The 15,679-nt window shown below is 45.4% G+C and overlaps 5 protein-coding genes across 5 annotated transcripts; 4 read left to right on the top strand and 1 right to left on the bottom strand.

Moving 5' to 3' along the window:
* Positions 1-66: 66 nt before the first annotated feature.
* On the top strand, positions 67-1,115 carry BDV27DRAFT_165122 (ESCRT-III subunit protein DID4; the record flags this gene model as incomplete). The annotated part of the gene is made up of 5 exons (XM_032073842.1): positions 67-200; positions 261-475; positions 543-603; positions 663-956; positions 987-1,115. The coding sequence occupies exons 1-5, from the start codon at positions 195-197 to the stop codon at positions 1,113-1,115; spliced, it is 705 nt and encodes a 234-aa protein (XP_031932709.1). The 5' UTR covers positions 67-194.
* Positions 1,116-3,455: 2,340 nt separating this feature from the next.
* BDV27DRAFT_120611 (peptidylprolyl isomerase) lies at positions 3,456-4,449 on the top strand. The gene is made up of 4 exons (XM_032065151.1): positions 3,456-3,566; positions 3,628-3,797; positions 3,850-3,956; positions 4,004-4,449. Exons 1-4 carry the CDS (start codon positions 3,524-3,526, stop codon positions 4,179-4,181), a joined length of 498 nt encoding a protein of 165 aa, XP_031932710.1. The 5' UTR covers positions 3,456-3,523; the 3' UTR covers positions 4,182-4,449.
* Positions 4,450-6,061: 1,612 nt separating this feature from the next.
* BDV27DRAFT_152922 (uncharacterized protein) lies at positions 6,062-7,177 on the bottom strand (the record flags this gene model as incomplete). Its single annotated transcript, XM_032071675.1, has 3 exons — positions 6,062-6,139; positions 6,199-6,324; positions 6,374-7,177. 3 exons carry the CDS (start codon positions 7,175-7,177, stop codon positions 6,062-6,064), a joined length of 1,008 nt encoding a protein of 335 aa, XP_031932711.1.
* Positions 7,178-8,888: 1,711 nt separating this feature from the next.
* Positions 8,889-10,188, top strand: BDV27DRAFT_152923 (alkaline-phosphatase-like protein; the record flags this gene model as incomplete). Its single annotated transcript, XM_032071676.1, has 2 exons — positions 8,889-8,901; positions 8,951-10,188. The coding sequence occupies 2 exons, from the start codon at positions 8,889-8,891 to the stop codon at positions 10,186-10,188; spliced, it is 1,251 nt and encodes a 416-aa protein (XP_031932712.1).
* A 1,975-nt stretch (positions 10,189-12,163) lies between these two features.
* Positions 12,164-12,804, top strand: BDV27DRAFT_120612 (uncharacterized protein). Its single transcript, XM_032065152.1, has 3 exons — positions 12,164-12,414; positions 12,467-12,519; positions 12,573-12,804. The coding sequence occupies exons 1-3, from the start codon at positions 12,249-12,251 to the stop codon at positions 12,603-12,605; spliced, it is 252 nt and encodes an 83-aa protein (XP_031932713.1). The 5' UTR covers positions 12,164-12,248; the 3' UTR covers positions 12,606-12,804.
* Positions 12,805-15,679: the final 2,875 nt, after the last annotated feature.

Consider the following 15,679-nt stretch of genomic DNA (forward strand, 5'->3'; position numbering starts at 1 on the left):
CGTAATTTTAACTTAACAGTTTGGATCCGCCCGTTCGGTGTATTAGTGCTTAGGTTTGATGTCACCGCGCGGCATTCGGATCGAATCAGATATTCCCCCTCCCCAATCTTGCTCTCTTCATTTGTACCTTCTACGCAGTCTCTTTGGTCTCATTTTTCACCGTTTGTACTGAGAATCTTTCTTGACTGCCCAAGATGAATGTATGTTGTCCGTTGTTATTCGCCGTACTTATATCCCCGCTTACGCTGTTCATGGTCTAGGTTATCGAGTGGGCATTCGGAAAGCGCATGACACCAGCAGAGCGCCTACGCAAACATCAAAGGGCTCTGGACCGAACGCAGCGCGAATTAGACCGGGAGCGAACCAAGCTGGAAAATCAAGAAAAGAAGCTGGTGCAGGACATCAAGAAGAGCGCCAAAAATGGTCAGATTGGAGCCTGCAAGATCCAGGCCAAAGACCTGGTCAGGACAAGACGGTATGCATACCAAAGGAAGTGCGCTCTGCTTTCATGGCTATGGGTTAATGGAGTGTACCGGATTTAGGTACATCCAGAAATTCTACCAAATGCGAACACAACTTCAAGCGATTTCCCTTCGCATTCAGGTAGGATGGTCCCGAAGCGCACGAATGGCGGTTCCTGTTACTCACTTGATGTTGTGCAGACCGTTCGCAGCAATGAGCAGATGATGCAGTCAATGAAAGGTGCCACAATGCTACTGGGTAGTATGAACCGACAAATGAACCTTCCCGCGCTGCAACGAATCGCTATGGAATTTGAACGAGAAAACGATATTATGGATCAGCGACAAGAAATGATGGATGACGCGATTGACGAAGCAACAGGGATGGAGGGCGAGGATGAAGATAGTGAAGATATTGTTAAGGAAGTCTTGGATGAAATAGGTGTAGACCTCAGCCAGGCGGTTCGTGTTCTCTTCTTCGTCTACGCCAGAGCTGTGCGCATACTAATATTTGCTTCTGAACAGCTGGGCGAGACGCCAACCGACATACAGAAGACTGCAGTCGGCGAGACTCGAGTTGCCCAACCGGTTGGTGCCGGGGGGAGTTCAGCTGATGACGATCTACAGGCTAGGCTAGACAGTCTTCGACGTTGATCATGAGCTCTGTTTGTTCCTTTATTATATCTTCTTTGTTCTTCAAGCCTCACGTTCATCCATGACGGGCCTACTCTTTGCATCGATTACGACGCCACTTCTTTCATGTCAGGTTAATGTGATACAATCAGCAATCCAGGCAGTTCGCCACATCGATCTACCAGGGAAGACGAATCTGAGTTTCTCCGGGAGTACTTCGGTACTACAGGTTTCCAAGGGATTTTATGCCTTGCCGTAGCGCAGATTTCAGCCTAACTCTTACCTACTCATATCAGCGATAACCGGTACCTATACTTCGTACTTCTCTTGAGATAATACACGGAAAACCCATGTTCCTGTAAATTACATTTCTTGTATTTTATCCAAGTGAGACGTCTCGCTGAACCAGTGATCCATGGTACAGGCTAGATGGCCGGAAGGTTCCATAGCAATAAGCTAAACTGATGCCTGTCAGACCTGGTAAGCTCTCAAACATAGCTATACCACACAGATGTAGTAATGTTTTAGGTTAGGTTAAACAGGCAATACCCAGTATGGCTGGCTTTGGTTATAGTTATACTTCGTATTGTTAACCTTATGTTTGCATTTTTAGTTGTTAATTATCCTTAATTACATGATCAAAATGATGGGGCACGTGGGGCCGAAGGTGGTTGCCATTGCATGACCGAACGCAGTAGTGCGATCAGTTAGTTGGGTCCCTTGTAGACGTATAGGAGAGTTTGATATGGGTTTGTATCGCAATGAAGTTCACGGCAGTTACTAGTAGGCTTCTGTATTTGAACAAGCTTTGAGGCGATCTCCGATTTTCCTTACTCATTTCTTCTTTCGGTTCCATATCAAGAAGCAGATCGCATCGGCATAGAAGCTCAAGAGTCATATTCAAGTGATGAGAAACTGCCAATCGTATTTCCAACAGCCCTGAAAGAAACATAGCTATACTGCTGGGTAGATCGCGTCTATAGCTATTGTCTAGAGGCGCAGCTATACTCAAGTTCATCCCACTGACATCAATGTCCTCCAAGGGCAACACACACTGGGAGGGCACCTCAGAAAATAGATAGATGAACTGAGACGCATTCGCTTTGAGAACTAACAAACTCTGTAGATAGGTAGTTGTACCATGATAAAGAGGCCCAAGCATGTCTTCGCGGCATAGTTGCAAAACAGAGTCTACGCTGAGCGATGAATACAAGAGCAAAGTTAATGAAGACCATCGCGTTCGGATTTCAGGATATTTCCCACCAGCCCCATCAATGACCTTATTGCATGAGGTATTGTGTCATCAGGAAACCATGGGAATGGTTGTGAAAATCTCAGGTGTGATCATCTCTACCACGCGTCTTGATCCAACGGCAATTCTTTCTCATTGTACATGCCGGTCTTGAGGTGCTGATGGTTTTCTCAGAAAATATACCCGGACGCTGACATATTACGAACCAACGATAGCATTTAAGTTGAAGGATAACTAGATTCAGAAGCAATGAGGGGCTGCCCCATGTAAAGAGTATTAAATATGGCACTCGCATTCAAGATGGAATGTAAAATATTTACACCTCACGCTGCCCGATCGACTTCGTCGCTTCAATCAAGAATCTTCTTAGTGCCCTTGACTATCTTCGAATACAATATGTCCGATCTTGAGAAGAGAGTAAAAGTACTTAGTTTCAGAGCAACTCAGCGTCAACGAGGAGGATGCAAGTGACCTTCATCTATCTATCTATTATGTTACTTAATATTAACAGATCTCTTGCAGTTGATGAATGATGCGGCATTTGTGACTGACCTGGGTGCCGATGAATTGGACATTGACGAGCTTATGGTAGTCTTTCAAGAGGTAGTAGGGGGGCCATTTACCCACAACGCCCTGTCCTTGATGGTTTTTCGTGATCCATAGATTTGCTGACGATGCTGTCAGGAATTTGGGGTAGAGATTACGGATGAATATGTGGAAAGAATGGAAACTAGTAAGTGTCTCAATGTGTCTATCTTTTTCTTTTTCTTTTTCTTTTTCTTTTCACTTTTTCTTTTGCATATGCTACTTTCAGACCTGTACGAACAGCCCAGGACGTTATTGATTTTATAGAAGCCACCAGGAGTGAATGATTGACTGGTTATATGTGGTTTTCGTTGTGCAATGTAGTTATTGTGATAAGATAATCAAGAACGAAGTACTCCGTATAAGCTACATTTTGATTCCCGTCCTAAAGTGGATGTCGAAAATAAAAACCGCCCAATGATAAGAGTTCTGGGGTATTACGCGAAAATCAACAGGCAAGCTAGTACGTCATCCCCACTACCCCGCGATTAAATCTGGTATAAATAAAAATCGATTGCGATAAACGCAATCCTGCATCCGACCATTTATTTTTATCTTCAGAAAATTATCCATACGTCACTCATCGGCAACCATGTCCCGGCCTATTGTCTTCTTCGACATCGCAATCAACGGCAGTAAGAATCAGCACACAAATCCCCATTCGAATGACTTTACTGATACATCCCATAACCATAGACCCCCAGGGCCGCATCATTTTCGAGTTATTCTCCGACGTCACACCTAGAACCGCAGAGAACTTTCGCGCCCTTTGCACCGGTGAAAAGGGATTCGGGTACAAGGGAAGCTCTTTCCACCGTATAATCCCGGAGTTCATGCTGCAGGGTGGTGACTTCACCCGTGGAAATGTAAGCGACCCATATTGTTACTATACATAGTGATCACAGCTAAGATGAACAGGGCACCGGCGGTAAATCGATCTACGGCGAAACTTTCCCCGACGAGAACTTCAAGTTGAAGCACGACGTTCCCGGTCTTCTCTCCATGGCCAATGCTGGCCCGGGCACGTAAGTTGAATCCATTTGTTGATGGCAGGATGCTCACCGCGAATCAGAAATGGCTCTCAATTCTTCATCACCACGGTTCCCACACCTTGGTTGAATGGAGCCCACGTCGTCTTTGGCCGTGTCGCTGAAGGCATGGAACTGGTGGAAAAGATCGAATCCCTCGGAACTGACGAGGGTACACCCCGTGCCAAAGTCCAGATTCTCGAGTCTGGTCAGCTTCAATAGATGTATAAATTGATAGGGAATATAAAGGTAGGTATAAAAACTGATAACATGAGACATTGGGTTGAAGATAGCAAATCTGGTCATTCATTATAGCCAATAGAGGATTTGCTTAAAGTACTTCTAATCTACGAAGAAAAGCTCATGGTAGCTTAATTTGCATTCCGAGTCTAGTAGCGTCCAGCACATTATGAAATCTCTTGACTAGCATTCTGCGCTCTACCAGCGTGCGCATCGGAGGTCACTGTAATCTCGTGTATACACATCACTTGCAGGGATGGATTCCTCTCATGTGACTGAGAATTCTCAATCAACCTCAAGGATATCGCACAGTCATCGAACTGTGAGGAGCTCGTCTCGGTGAGAATCCAACGAATTGGTGGGAAACGATTTGGAACAGCCGCCGGGGTTATGTGGAGAAAACCATGAGAGATGTGTGGGCAATGAATCAAAAGGTCAATTGAAATCCATCGGGACGCCTCGGCGGGGTCGGAGCACTCTTTGCTTTAATGGTATGTATGCCTAGCCTAGAAAAATGCAGTTGACTAAAGTTATTGATAGAGGGCATTTGCAATCCAGCAAGCCGGCACCCCAGTCAAGATTCAAGAAGCCGGGGGACTAATTCGTTCCCTATAAATAGATAACTGAGATCATAGCCCCACAATGCAACTATTAATCTACCGAGTAACCTAAATTGCGCCACTATACCGAAATGCCGGAAACTGATATCATTTCCCTTTCCATACCTCTCTCGGTCTTGGTACCGACATATACCATATTCCCAGAATCAGACGGATCTTCACCCGTGAGAACCCAAATTATGTTGGGCGATTCAGCAAACGGGTCTTCTGTCCATCGGAGCTTGATGCTTTTCAATAGCGGCATGATACTCTCTTACTATTGAAAAAGGATCTAGCTAGATACGTACTGCAATGTGTATGACCAAGCACTATGGAGACTGACAGTTAGGGTACGTTAATTCTGGACTAGCTTTGCTGCTAAAGAAGCAGCAATAAAAGCAATAAAAGCTGTCTCTCTACGGCGCCTTGGATGGCATCATGCTGAGCTGTTGGTACCTTCCAGGACATATGAAGCCATTGCTAGTGATACATAGTTTTCGGCATGCAGATACTGTCGAAGGGAATGGTGAGAATTGACAGCCAGTCAGAGAGTATGCGGCGCAGCTTTGATTCATTAAAGGGGCGAATCTGGTAGGCATAGCTTAGATAGCGTTGTTTCTAGGGCTTAGTTTCCGAGGCTTGCATAGCCTAGTAAGAAATTGAATTCCAACTGTATACCTAAGACATGTACTGTAATACAACCAGGTTTTGGTTATGGTTTGCTTCGTACATGTACATACCACAATATACCGAATAGGGGTAATTCACAATGGCCGTATGTTGGAATTAGGGCTTGGGGAACAACAAGAGTATAGATAGAGATACTATTTCCGGAAGGTTTGGCAAGGAGTAAATAAAATTAAGCGGTAATACTTAGACTAGTGATTCATTCGGTGGCAGGGAGTCTGACGCCTGTCTTCAATATACAGGATGTTTCCAAATTAGAGCATACCGTTGGACTATTCAATTGTGCCGAGAGACTTCAGCGCGAATGAAGTTTGGTGAAGCTCAATTAAGATTGAGCTGGATACATGAATCTTGTTTATCCCCAAAGACGCAGTTGATTATAGCACTCTATCAATCAAACGGACGGATAACACAGGCGGAAGTAGTATAATATCGAACCACAGTGTCCCTCCCTGCTTCCAGCAAAGCACCATAATACCCTCCCCTACACCATGCTCAGAAGGGAGCTATATACTATATTTCTCTAGCATAACATGCGCAGCAACCACATTTGACCTTCTCTTTTCATGGACCCATTCAGGTACACTCTGCATGAGGGACATGATACTTGTCGCTGACATCTATGGTACAGGCTCCTATCCCTTCACTTCCGCACTGCTAGGATCAGTACACATAATACACAATAAATGATACGTTATTAATAATGCTCTTACCGGGTGATCCGCACTACAGGAAACGTGCCATTCCAAGCTGTCGCTCTTAAGCATAGGTCGGGGGATGTCCATTTGGACAACGCATTGACCGTGTGGGAAACGCTTGTTTGTTGAATGGTGACAGGTCTTTCACAGTCAGCTCCATGATAAGCGATCGGTTTGTGGTTTGACTTACACCATACCGCCACTCAGGCTCTCTTCCAGATCTCAGAAATCGACCATCATGGCCACCTGGTAGTGGAGTAAGGGGTCTATCCTCCTCAGGTCTCTCCTCAACGAATTGTCCTTGGTGGCCAGTATTGCCGCTTGGTCCAGAAGGGAGGTCCATGTCGGCCTGGGGTCCCGCTGCAATGACATTCCACTTTTGTCTACCTTTGCCGCTTGATCCTGGAGGGGGGCCCTTTTTGTCCTGAGGTCTCTCTTCAACGAATTGCAACCGGTGGCGATCATTGCCGCTTGGTGCTGGAATGAACTTCTCATCTCCCGGAGGCTTCTCTTCAACAAATTGCAACTGGTGTTCATCATTGCCGCTTGGTCCTGGAGTGGGGCTCTTGTCGCCCTGAGGGATTGGTCCTGGAGGGAGGTCCTTGTCACCTTGGGGTCTCGCTTCAATGAATTTCCACTGTTTGGGGCGATGTGGGTCCTGAGGTCTCTCTTCAATGAATTCCAACTCTTGGCCAGCATTGCCGCTTGATCCTGGAGGGAGGGTCTTGTCGCCCTGAGGTTTCTCTTCAACGAATTTCCACTGGGAGTCTGGTGGAGCTCGTTTAACCCAAGGTGACGTTTCGTCGCCATCGGTTGAAATGGCCATGGCACCAGCATCACCAGCATTGTCTTCGTTATCGAGTACATATCCAGGAGCCGAACCGTTGTAAGCGGGAGTCACACTGACACCAGTATCGCTATCGATTGGAATCGCACCTCCAGGGCACGCAAAAAGAAAAGCAAGAACAAAAACAGAGAAATTGATAGTCCTCATTTTTGCGGTGCTCGAAATATTAGAAGTGACCAGCACTAGACGAAATGAAATTATAAAGAAAACTGACTACTAGGAAATTAAAATGAATGGCTTGGGTTGATAAACAAATGTCTCTATGCTGGAAGATGGATGTCCTTATATATTTGATATGCCAAGACAGTCTCCTGAATGAAGTATAGAGCACTCGAGAGATTTGATGGTTCTGCATTCAAAGTCGTAGCTACGGGTTACTTTGCCCAACTGTGTTACATGTCTAGTTGAGCTATTTTGTTATTTGTGTCCATACTGCCTTTCACTGTACAGAGCTTCATTGGGGTTCTTTGAAGCTATATTATGGACAAGTTATTAAAGAGTGATCGACATGATTTTCAACGCCCGGCTGAATACCGGAGTTTGAGTTCAGCTACTACCTCTTAGATTCCCAAAATGAATCACCCTAAAATACTAGTCGTATTGACATAAGTAATAGTCCGTAGCTTCATTGGCTGATCATAGCAGATATAGGAATTCAACATGGGATCAACGGACTAAACTTCCGAGGCCTTCTCAGGAACTCTGGCTTCAAATCTAGGATAGTAAACAATAACGGTAGTCGAGTAAGGCTTAGCAGAAGGAAAGCTTTTACTAGGAATACTTGGTTGTATACCTAGTCGGCAAATGTCTTAAAGCTCTACACGTTCAACGAACAGCCTAGAATTGCTACTGGTTTAAGCGTCATAGAAAACACCTATAATTAAAATTCCTGTGCCGAACAGCGGTTCTATACTATTGATTGTCAATAGTAAATTTATGACCTCTTTTGAAATTTGCTCAGTAACACATGTGTAACATACGGAGAAGACAGTTTCTTTATGCTTTCTATCAAAAGTTTCCTAGAACTCGACAACCTCCTGAGCAACACCAAACCAGGCTGCCTTTGACCGAACGTGCGGTGTTGCTTACCAGGTTACTCTTAGATGCGGTATGTTGATAACTCCTGACTTTATATGTGCTACTGATAGAGAGCTACTATACTGAAGCATTTTATAGATTTCGAACCTCCGAGTCTAGACCACCGTCTGTCGTTTTCGTGTATCACACGGGCAACGGGCTAGCAAAGAGCGTGTAGCATCCTGGTTCTTCTTGGTATATGTACATTTTCGCCTTGCATACTTGTTATGGAGAAAATAAATGACCTATTCTATACAGTGAGGCTAGTTGGCGCGCTCTACGACGTCGATATTCCGGCAAAGACAACCAACGAAAACAAAGAACAAGAAACAAAACCCTATCCAGCTTACGCCGCTCCCACTCCCCCGTTGCTCATCCTCTCTCCTACTTGGAATCTGCAGGCCGGATTCGGTGTCTAGATATGTGCGCAGCTTGACCTCGTTCTGAAGCTACACCCAACATCGGAACTTACGCCCGCTGATAATAGTAAATGTTATTTCGTCATTCTGGTGTGGCTAGTGTCTTCGCTCATCTCCGCGGTCTTCGCACCGGATGTGCGGTTTTCGTACCGAGAAAGTAGAGCCGACGATAGGCGCGACATCTCAAACCGGACGGACTTGCGAGGGCTATAGAATCAAGTGGGGAACAAAAGTCGGACTTCGTCCCTTGAGTATGTATATTTAGTGTTGGTATCTCACGACATGGAATAATCTCATAGCTTCTTCCCAGTTTAGGATCAATATCCCTACCTATTGCCTTCTAGGAAGCATTGCGTTATACGATGGAACATCCTAGTCAGTATATGTCCTGCATAATAGGAATCTCCAACGCTGATAGCAGCAGACCCCCAAGCAACTTTCACCCTCCATTTTCGCGAGTATCACCTCCCTAAACGCCCGACGGTCGTCGTATGTATCGACGGCTTTGACCCAGAGTATCTCCAATCCGGACTCGACAGAGGCCTACTCCCCACATTCGCCAGCTTCCTGAAGAACGGATTTCATGCAACCGGAAAGAGCTGCATGCCCTCATTTACCAACCCCAACAATGTCTCAATTATTACAGGTGCACCCCCAAGCATTCACGGCATTGCGGGCAACTTCTTCCTAGACCGCTCGACCGGCAAAGAAACCATGATCTGCGACGACTCATTACTCCGCGGATCCACGCTGCTCGAGCAGATGTCACAGCGCGGAGTTCGCATAGCAGCCGTAACGGCCAAAGATAAACTGCGGAAGATCCTCGCCCACGGGCTGAAAGATGACGCCGTTTGTTTCTCGGCGGAGAAAGCTGCCGAATGCACCCTGGCGGAAAACGGGATCACAGACGTCGAGCAATGGGTTGGACGACCTGCTCCGAGTCAATACTCTGCCGACCTGTCCCTGTATGTACTGGATGCTGGCATTAAGCTACTCCAGGAGGATAAGTCTGACTTTCTCTACCTGACGCTGTCTGATTATGTGCAACACAAGCACGGCCCTGGTAGTCCGGAGGCTGATGACTTTATGAACACCATTGACGAACGACTGGCAAAGCTGGCTGCGATGGCGGTTGTCGGCGTGACTGGTGACCACGGAATGAGTCGCAAGTCCAACGATGCGGGAGAGCCCAATGTGTTGTTCCTCCAAGATGTGTTAAACGCAAAGTTTGGCAAGAATGCAACACGGGTGATCTGCCCCATAACGGACCCGTTCGTGCGCCACCATGGGGCACTTGGATCATTTGTGCGCGTCTATCTTAGGAATCAGACCCTGTTGGAGCCGGCGCTTGCTTTCTGCCAGGCTTTGACAGAAACAGAGGTTGCTCTTAGCGGAGAGGATGCGGCGAAAAAGTACGCAATGCCTTTAGATCGGGAAGGAGACATTGTGGTCATTTCGACGTCGTCGACGGTCATTGGGAGTTGTAGGTCGGAGCATGACCTCTCCAGTGTAATGGACTTTCCCCTGCGATCTCATGGTGGGTTGAGCGAGAAGGCGGTTCCGGTGATCCTGTCAAGGGCGGTTAACGATGTCCAGGCCGCAAGGTCGAGAAACTGGAACAATTACGACGTCTTTGATTTGGTGCTGAATTGGTCAAATTGAAGGACGTGAAGGAAGAAAGCCCTCGGGTCGCTCAGACCGCACATAACTGTGCTTAGTTTTAACTGTCTCTCAGTGACTTTACGGATACGTGGGCCTCTGCACTATTTTAGGGAGTGGGTGGACTACTTGCAACATTATGATTTCCGCTCATACTTGGACATATTGCCATCAGATTAAGGATACAGCTAGGTATCCAAGGCGTAGCTATATCAATCGATTAGTTAACTAAAATTGCAGAAACAGGAGTGACTGCATGAGAGCCTAGAGTGATTCTCAGTAGATGGATCACAAAGTATCTTGCTTACCATGCTTTCTAGTTATGAAGCTCGTCTTCTGTGATGTGTTACGAGTGACTGACCTGATTCTAGATTTCCTTCCAGCCGCCAGATATAAGACGCATGGCTTCAATCTCTCAGCCATCACTGACTTTATCTTTGAGTTGTCAACGGCATTCTTCAGAGCACTGGCACGAGAACACTACTCCCATACGAAACATGCAGCTCTTGTTACATTGCCTGTTTCTATACGAAGAGGTACGAAGTACTAAATACCGATAGGGAGAGTAAGCCAACGCCACTAAGCCGAGATGGTCACCAGACCTACGAACCGCAAAGGGTGGCTCTGCTCTTACATCTGAATGCTGGAGGAAGTTCGAGATGTGTGAGCATCAGGCAAAGTCGCAGGAAGGCTTACGTTGTAGCACAACAATATCAGATCACCATAGGCACCCAGAAAACAGCCGCTCCTCATCTTCATTACCTACTGTACAGCTGGCTCAAGAACAGGAATTGTCGAGACAAGTATTTCTACTAGAATGGAAACAGAAATCGGGCACCATGACGCTGTCTACTAGGACGAGGTAAGCCCATCGTTGGGTTACACGAGACATAGCAAGGCGAGGCCCTTAATGTCAGCTGGTATTGACAAAAGCGAAGTTTAGGACCAGATACTTGTTGGTGAACGACTTTTGTCGCAACGAGCTTATTATCTTGGGGCTCATCATCACCCTCCGCAGTGTTAAGCAAGGGATAAAGACGCACCCCGCCTTGGCCATGAAACACCACCAGTAGATTCCAAGGGGATGGGAATGTGGCGATCTTTTATGCTCATGTTCCCCTCATTAGGATGACCAGTGTAACTGGCATAGATTTTAGTAGCGAGAAACTGTACTTGACTAGACAAAGGTCCTAGCGAATCGGCAGGCAAGATAGCTCCTGGACATGATTATAGGTAGGCAATCGTCTCACTCAACATCGCCGTTTCCTGGTTTCGGCGCAAGTTATGAGTAACAGTAGTACGTAATGATGCTCCGGTCTGGAAATTGAGCCGGTGATAGGTGACTGCGTATGCAAGATGAGGTGCAACCCTACATTGAGTGTGGTCAATCTGGTGCAACTAGTACCATTACAAGCGGCCTGGAGCGAGGCCTGTTGTGATTTCGTGAAGACTTTCATCCCTAATTCGTAACAGTTATTCAAAGGCATTGTATAGGATAGCAATGAATTGGCATTCGTTGACGTGGGATAAAGGGAGACTTGGGAAATAACAAAAGGTATAGTTTAGGGAATGAGCCTGTAGCTCTCGTTGTAGGCAGAATCACTGAGTTAAAGCATTTACCAGTAAATCCAGTGCTCCAGAAGTCTTTAGGTTATCTAGAGGAAGAGCCGATTGACCAACTAGGCTGTGCTAACTGACACTGTTTTGGACTGTGTCGAGAAGCATGTTCTGTGCATTTAGCTTTTGTCCTATGAAAAAAAATGCTCATTGGCGAGACGCCAGAGGATTGATCACGTTACAGATTCTAGATCTTATTTCTTGTATCTACTCATTTATAGAAACCGGAATGATGACTGGTATACCGAGTCAGCTGGCCTACAAGCCATGACCCAAACCGGACAGTATCTTGGGCGAGCAAGCTATATAAGCCTCCATAAACCCGCACCTTTCTACCACTTTTCTTTTTTCCTCAACGCAACAGAATTCGAGCATCTTATCATCTTCAAAAAGAAATATTGCACCCCCGCTTCTTCTTAGGCTCACAAAGAACTCAATCTGCCACCATGAAGTTCCTGCATACCATTGCCCTCATTGCTACCTTCACCATTGCCAGCGCTACGCCCACTGGTGACACTCCGTCCCAATGCACTGCTGCGCAAGCCAATAAATGCTGCACTGGTTTGACTAACGGCATTCTGAATCTGAATGTTCTTCCTGTGCTTTGTCTCCGTAAGAAATGGCTCTGTCTTTACACTTTGTGTTCTCGCTAATAGTATGCTAGCTCTCGTGGGAAATTGTAACAACCAGGCAGCCTGCTGCGAGACCAATGGAATTGTAAGTAAGATGGCCGGAGATACTTAATGGAAATACTCATGAACTCGTCACAGGGCTTGTTGAACTGCCTCACTGTTCAACTCTAAATGACCAGACACTTGGATACCAGATGTCCAGTTTGAATCAGACTACTGGGATAAGGCTCGCGCTGGAGGGCATGAAGCTTCTTGCTTGTTTGTTTTGCTTTTGATGAAGTTATGAACGCGATGCATCGCTTGTATGGACACACTCATTTAGCACCGGGATTAACCCAAGCCAACAATTCAACGTTGAAGTGGTTTATTAGCTATGTTTTCAAAAGTAACAATGATAGAGCATTAAGCAGAGGTGTCCTGAATATCTGCCTCTCAGTTCGACATGTTCCAGCCTTGAAGGAGAGGTCGTTCGCTGAACAGATGAGATACGAACACCACCAGTTTCACTTCGATGTGCGGGTCAGGAATGGAAACTGGTACACAGCCATTTCGAAGACACCAACGGGCTATTCGCGATGCGCTGCTGCTGGGTCAATATGAATTGAGGGAATGCTCTGCTTCTCGTGATGATCCCGATAATATATATTTGTTTGCTTCTATAGGAAGAAATTGTTGCTAAATTGGTTAAAGAAAAGCAATAAAAGGGGAACACGCTTGAGTCAACGGGAAACGAATGCTAGATGGGTGTGGTGCAAATGTCATGTGGAATTAACATATGGCAAGTCTATTCCAGTATGGATATCCTTCATGTCTGCTTGGTTATGTTATTGAGTTGACATTCGTTAGTGATCCAAGCATCGGTATGCATGTTATTAATGTCCTCTTCTTCAAATGAGAAGCGAACTGTCCAGAGAATCTCAGATCCAATCAATTCTGAGAGGATTCTATCAAGTATGCTCCAGGAATGTCCATTCCATCGACAAATATAACAATACGGATAGATTGAATAGTTCGCCTCAGGACCCGGCGACTAGATATCAGCGATAGCTGACCAGAAGAGACGAAAGTACCAACAACAGTTCGCACAATTCGCAAAACGCGGTCAAAAATAGCTATTTCTGGCTGGGTGTTGACCGTGTCATCATTCTCTAGAGTAGCTAATCAGAATTTGCTTGATATGTCTACACCAGACACCTGTCAGAGCGCAGTTAGTAAATTATACAACCTAGAATCTTTATATAACAGAAATATCTTAAATATGGAGACTTACAAAAGTAACAAGTATCCCTGTCATTACTACCACTACCACTAAACATTGATTCTACACCAACTCATTTACTAGCCTGTACGCTTTTCCTGGTACCGACTACCGAGGTTGGTAGCTTCGATCTTAGGAAATGAATCAACCACCGCATCACAAACTCTATTCATATAATCCTCACCTATAGATCCATTCGTGGCTTATCTCAAGTCCTCGCCACCCCTTCATCTCAAGAAGAATATCTTGATCCTGAATCCCAGAATATGTATTGTTCACGTGAACCAGCTCATAGAATCACTAGCCATCAATTAGGGCTATTTTAATTTTAAATATACTTTCTTTCATTTCCCACCCCCAAAAAGAGCGGTGACAGAAGTAAAACCATTCGTCAGCACAACTAAGAATCAAGATTACCACCCTCGGTCCTACGGAGGGAAGTAGTCTATCAATGCTCAAATCAACCAGCAACAAGGCGAGATCCGGAACTAACTTAGACCAAAAACTGTCAAGGAAAACAAAACCGATCGGACTTAGGAAGTTAACTTTCTCCTTGAACATCCGGTACGTTGTGTATCTATGTATGTATGTATGTATGTAAGTATGTATTATGTACCATGTATGTATGTAATGCAGAAAGCATTGGAGGGAACCTTAGGACAAATCTCCACTTTGCCCTAACTACGGGTAGTGTACATGAACTAACGGCAGGGATTAAGTCCTCTACTCCTTGAAGAGAATGGTGTAGAAGATGATAGTCGTGAAATTGGTATTTTTCGTTTTTCTTTTCTTTCCTTATTTTCTTAGAAGGACTGAACTTGAATATCGGGCATGAGAAGGACTGCCACTCCAGTGTTTCACTCATGAGCAACAAGGCGAAATGAGTCAGAGCGGTAAAAAAAAAAAAGAATAATGGACTGTGTGTGGCCTCTGGCATAGTATTGTATACCTCCATTAAATTGTCTGCTGTTTTCTCTGGCCTATCATAAAGCAATTTCGTCACAATGTATGCGGGGACGCTGCAGAGATCGTCGGGGATTAGAATATAACGCGGACGTCGATTGGTACCTTTCATTTCCCATGGAGTGTGATGGAGGGTGGGCGATGGGAAGGAAAAAAAATTTTCGATGCACGAGGGACCGGGGTCGTGTCCAAGGATCTTGAGAGATTTAAATCTGTTTAGGAGTTGTGGAAGTAATAATAAATAAATATTTATCTAGGAAGATTGACGGGACTTTTCGTTCTTTTCAAAAGAAAAATAAATAAATAAAAATTAAGTTATATATAAACGTGCCCGGGTGTGCGACGCTGAATAAAAAAAAGTAAGCAAGAAGCAGTACCACTTGAACTAGTTTCACAAATCTGTCCACCACTGAATAAACAATCATCATTGCTTTTCTGCATTGATCTGATGCTATGGGACGTAATCCTACATCAGAGGGGGATTTGAAATGCTTCGACGCTAAGGACACCTTTCAGACTTTCTTAGGCGATGGGTGCCTGCTTGCCTGTCTTAGCTGCATATCGCCTGCATCGCTCGTCACAGAAGAAAACCCAATGGAGGGCCTGAGTCAGTCTAGTGTTGTTAGAAAAGAAGAAGAAAAAAAAAAAAGGCTCATTTTGATTTCACCAACGGTCGTCGGGTTACGTTATGGTATAACTTCTGAGGACTTGAACAGTAACAGTGTCCTTGTTGCCTGAAGAAATATTGCAGTGGCAGTAACACAGCTGACCGGCTGAATACCCTAATTTTCTACCCAACTTCCGAGCTGCTTGCAGGCAGATGGCTGTAGCCTATTATTGTCACCGTATTTTTATCTTCTTGATTCCAATCGCCTTGGACGTCTCGCATAGCCACCCTTCCTGCGGCTGAGGATTCCCCCTCCAATACATTATATTACCATTCTTTCGAATTCTGTCACCGAAGGAAAAGGTGAGTGCGTGACAGCAGCCTCACTATTGACAGTGCCCGGGTGCTTCTGCGCCT

This window comes from Aspergillus caelatus (assembly GCF_009193585.1).
Source record: "Aspergillus caelatus strain CBS 763.97 unplaced genomic scaffold BDV27scaffold_10, whole genome shotgun sequence".
Taxonomy (NCBI): domain Eukaryota; kingdom Fungi; phylum Ascomycota; class Eurotiomycetes; order Eurotiales; family Aspergillaceae; genus Aspergillus; species Aspergillus caelatus.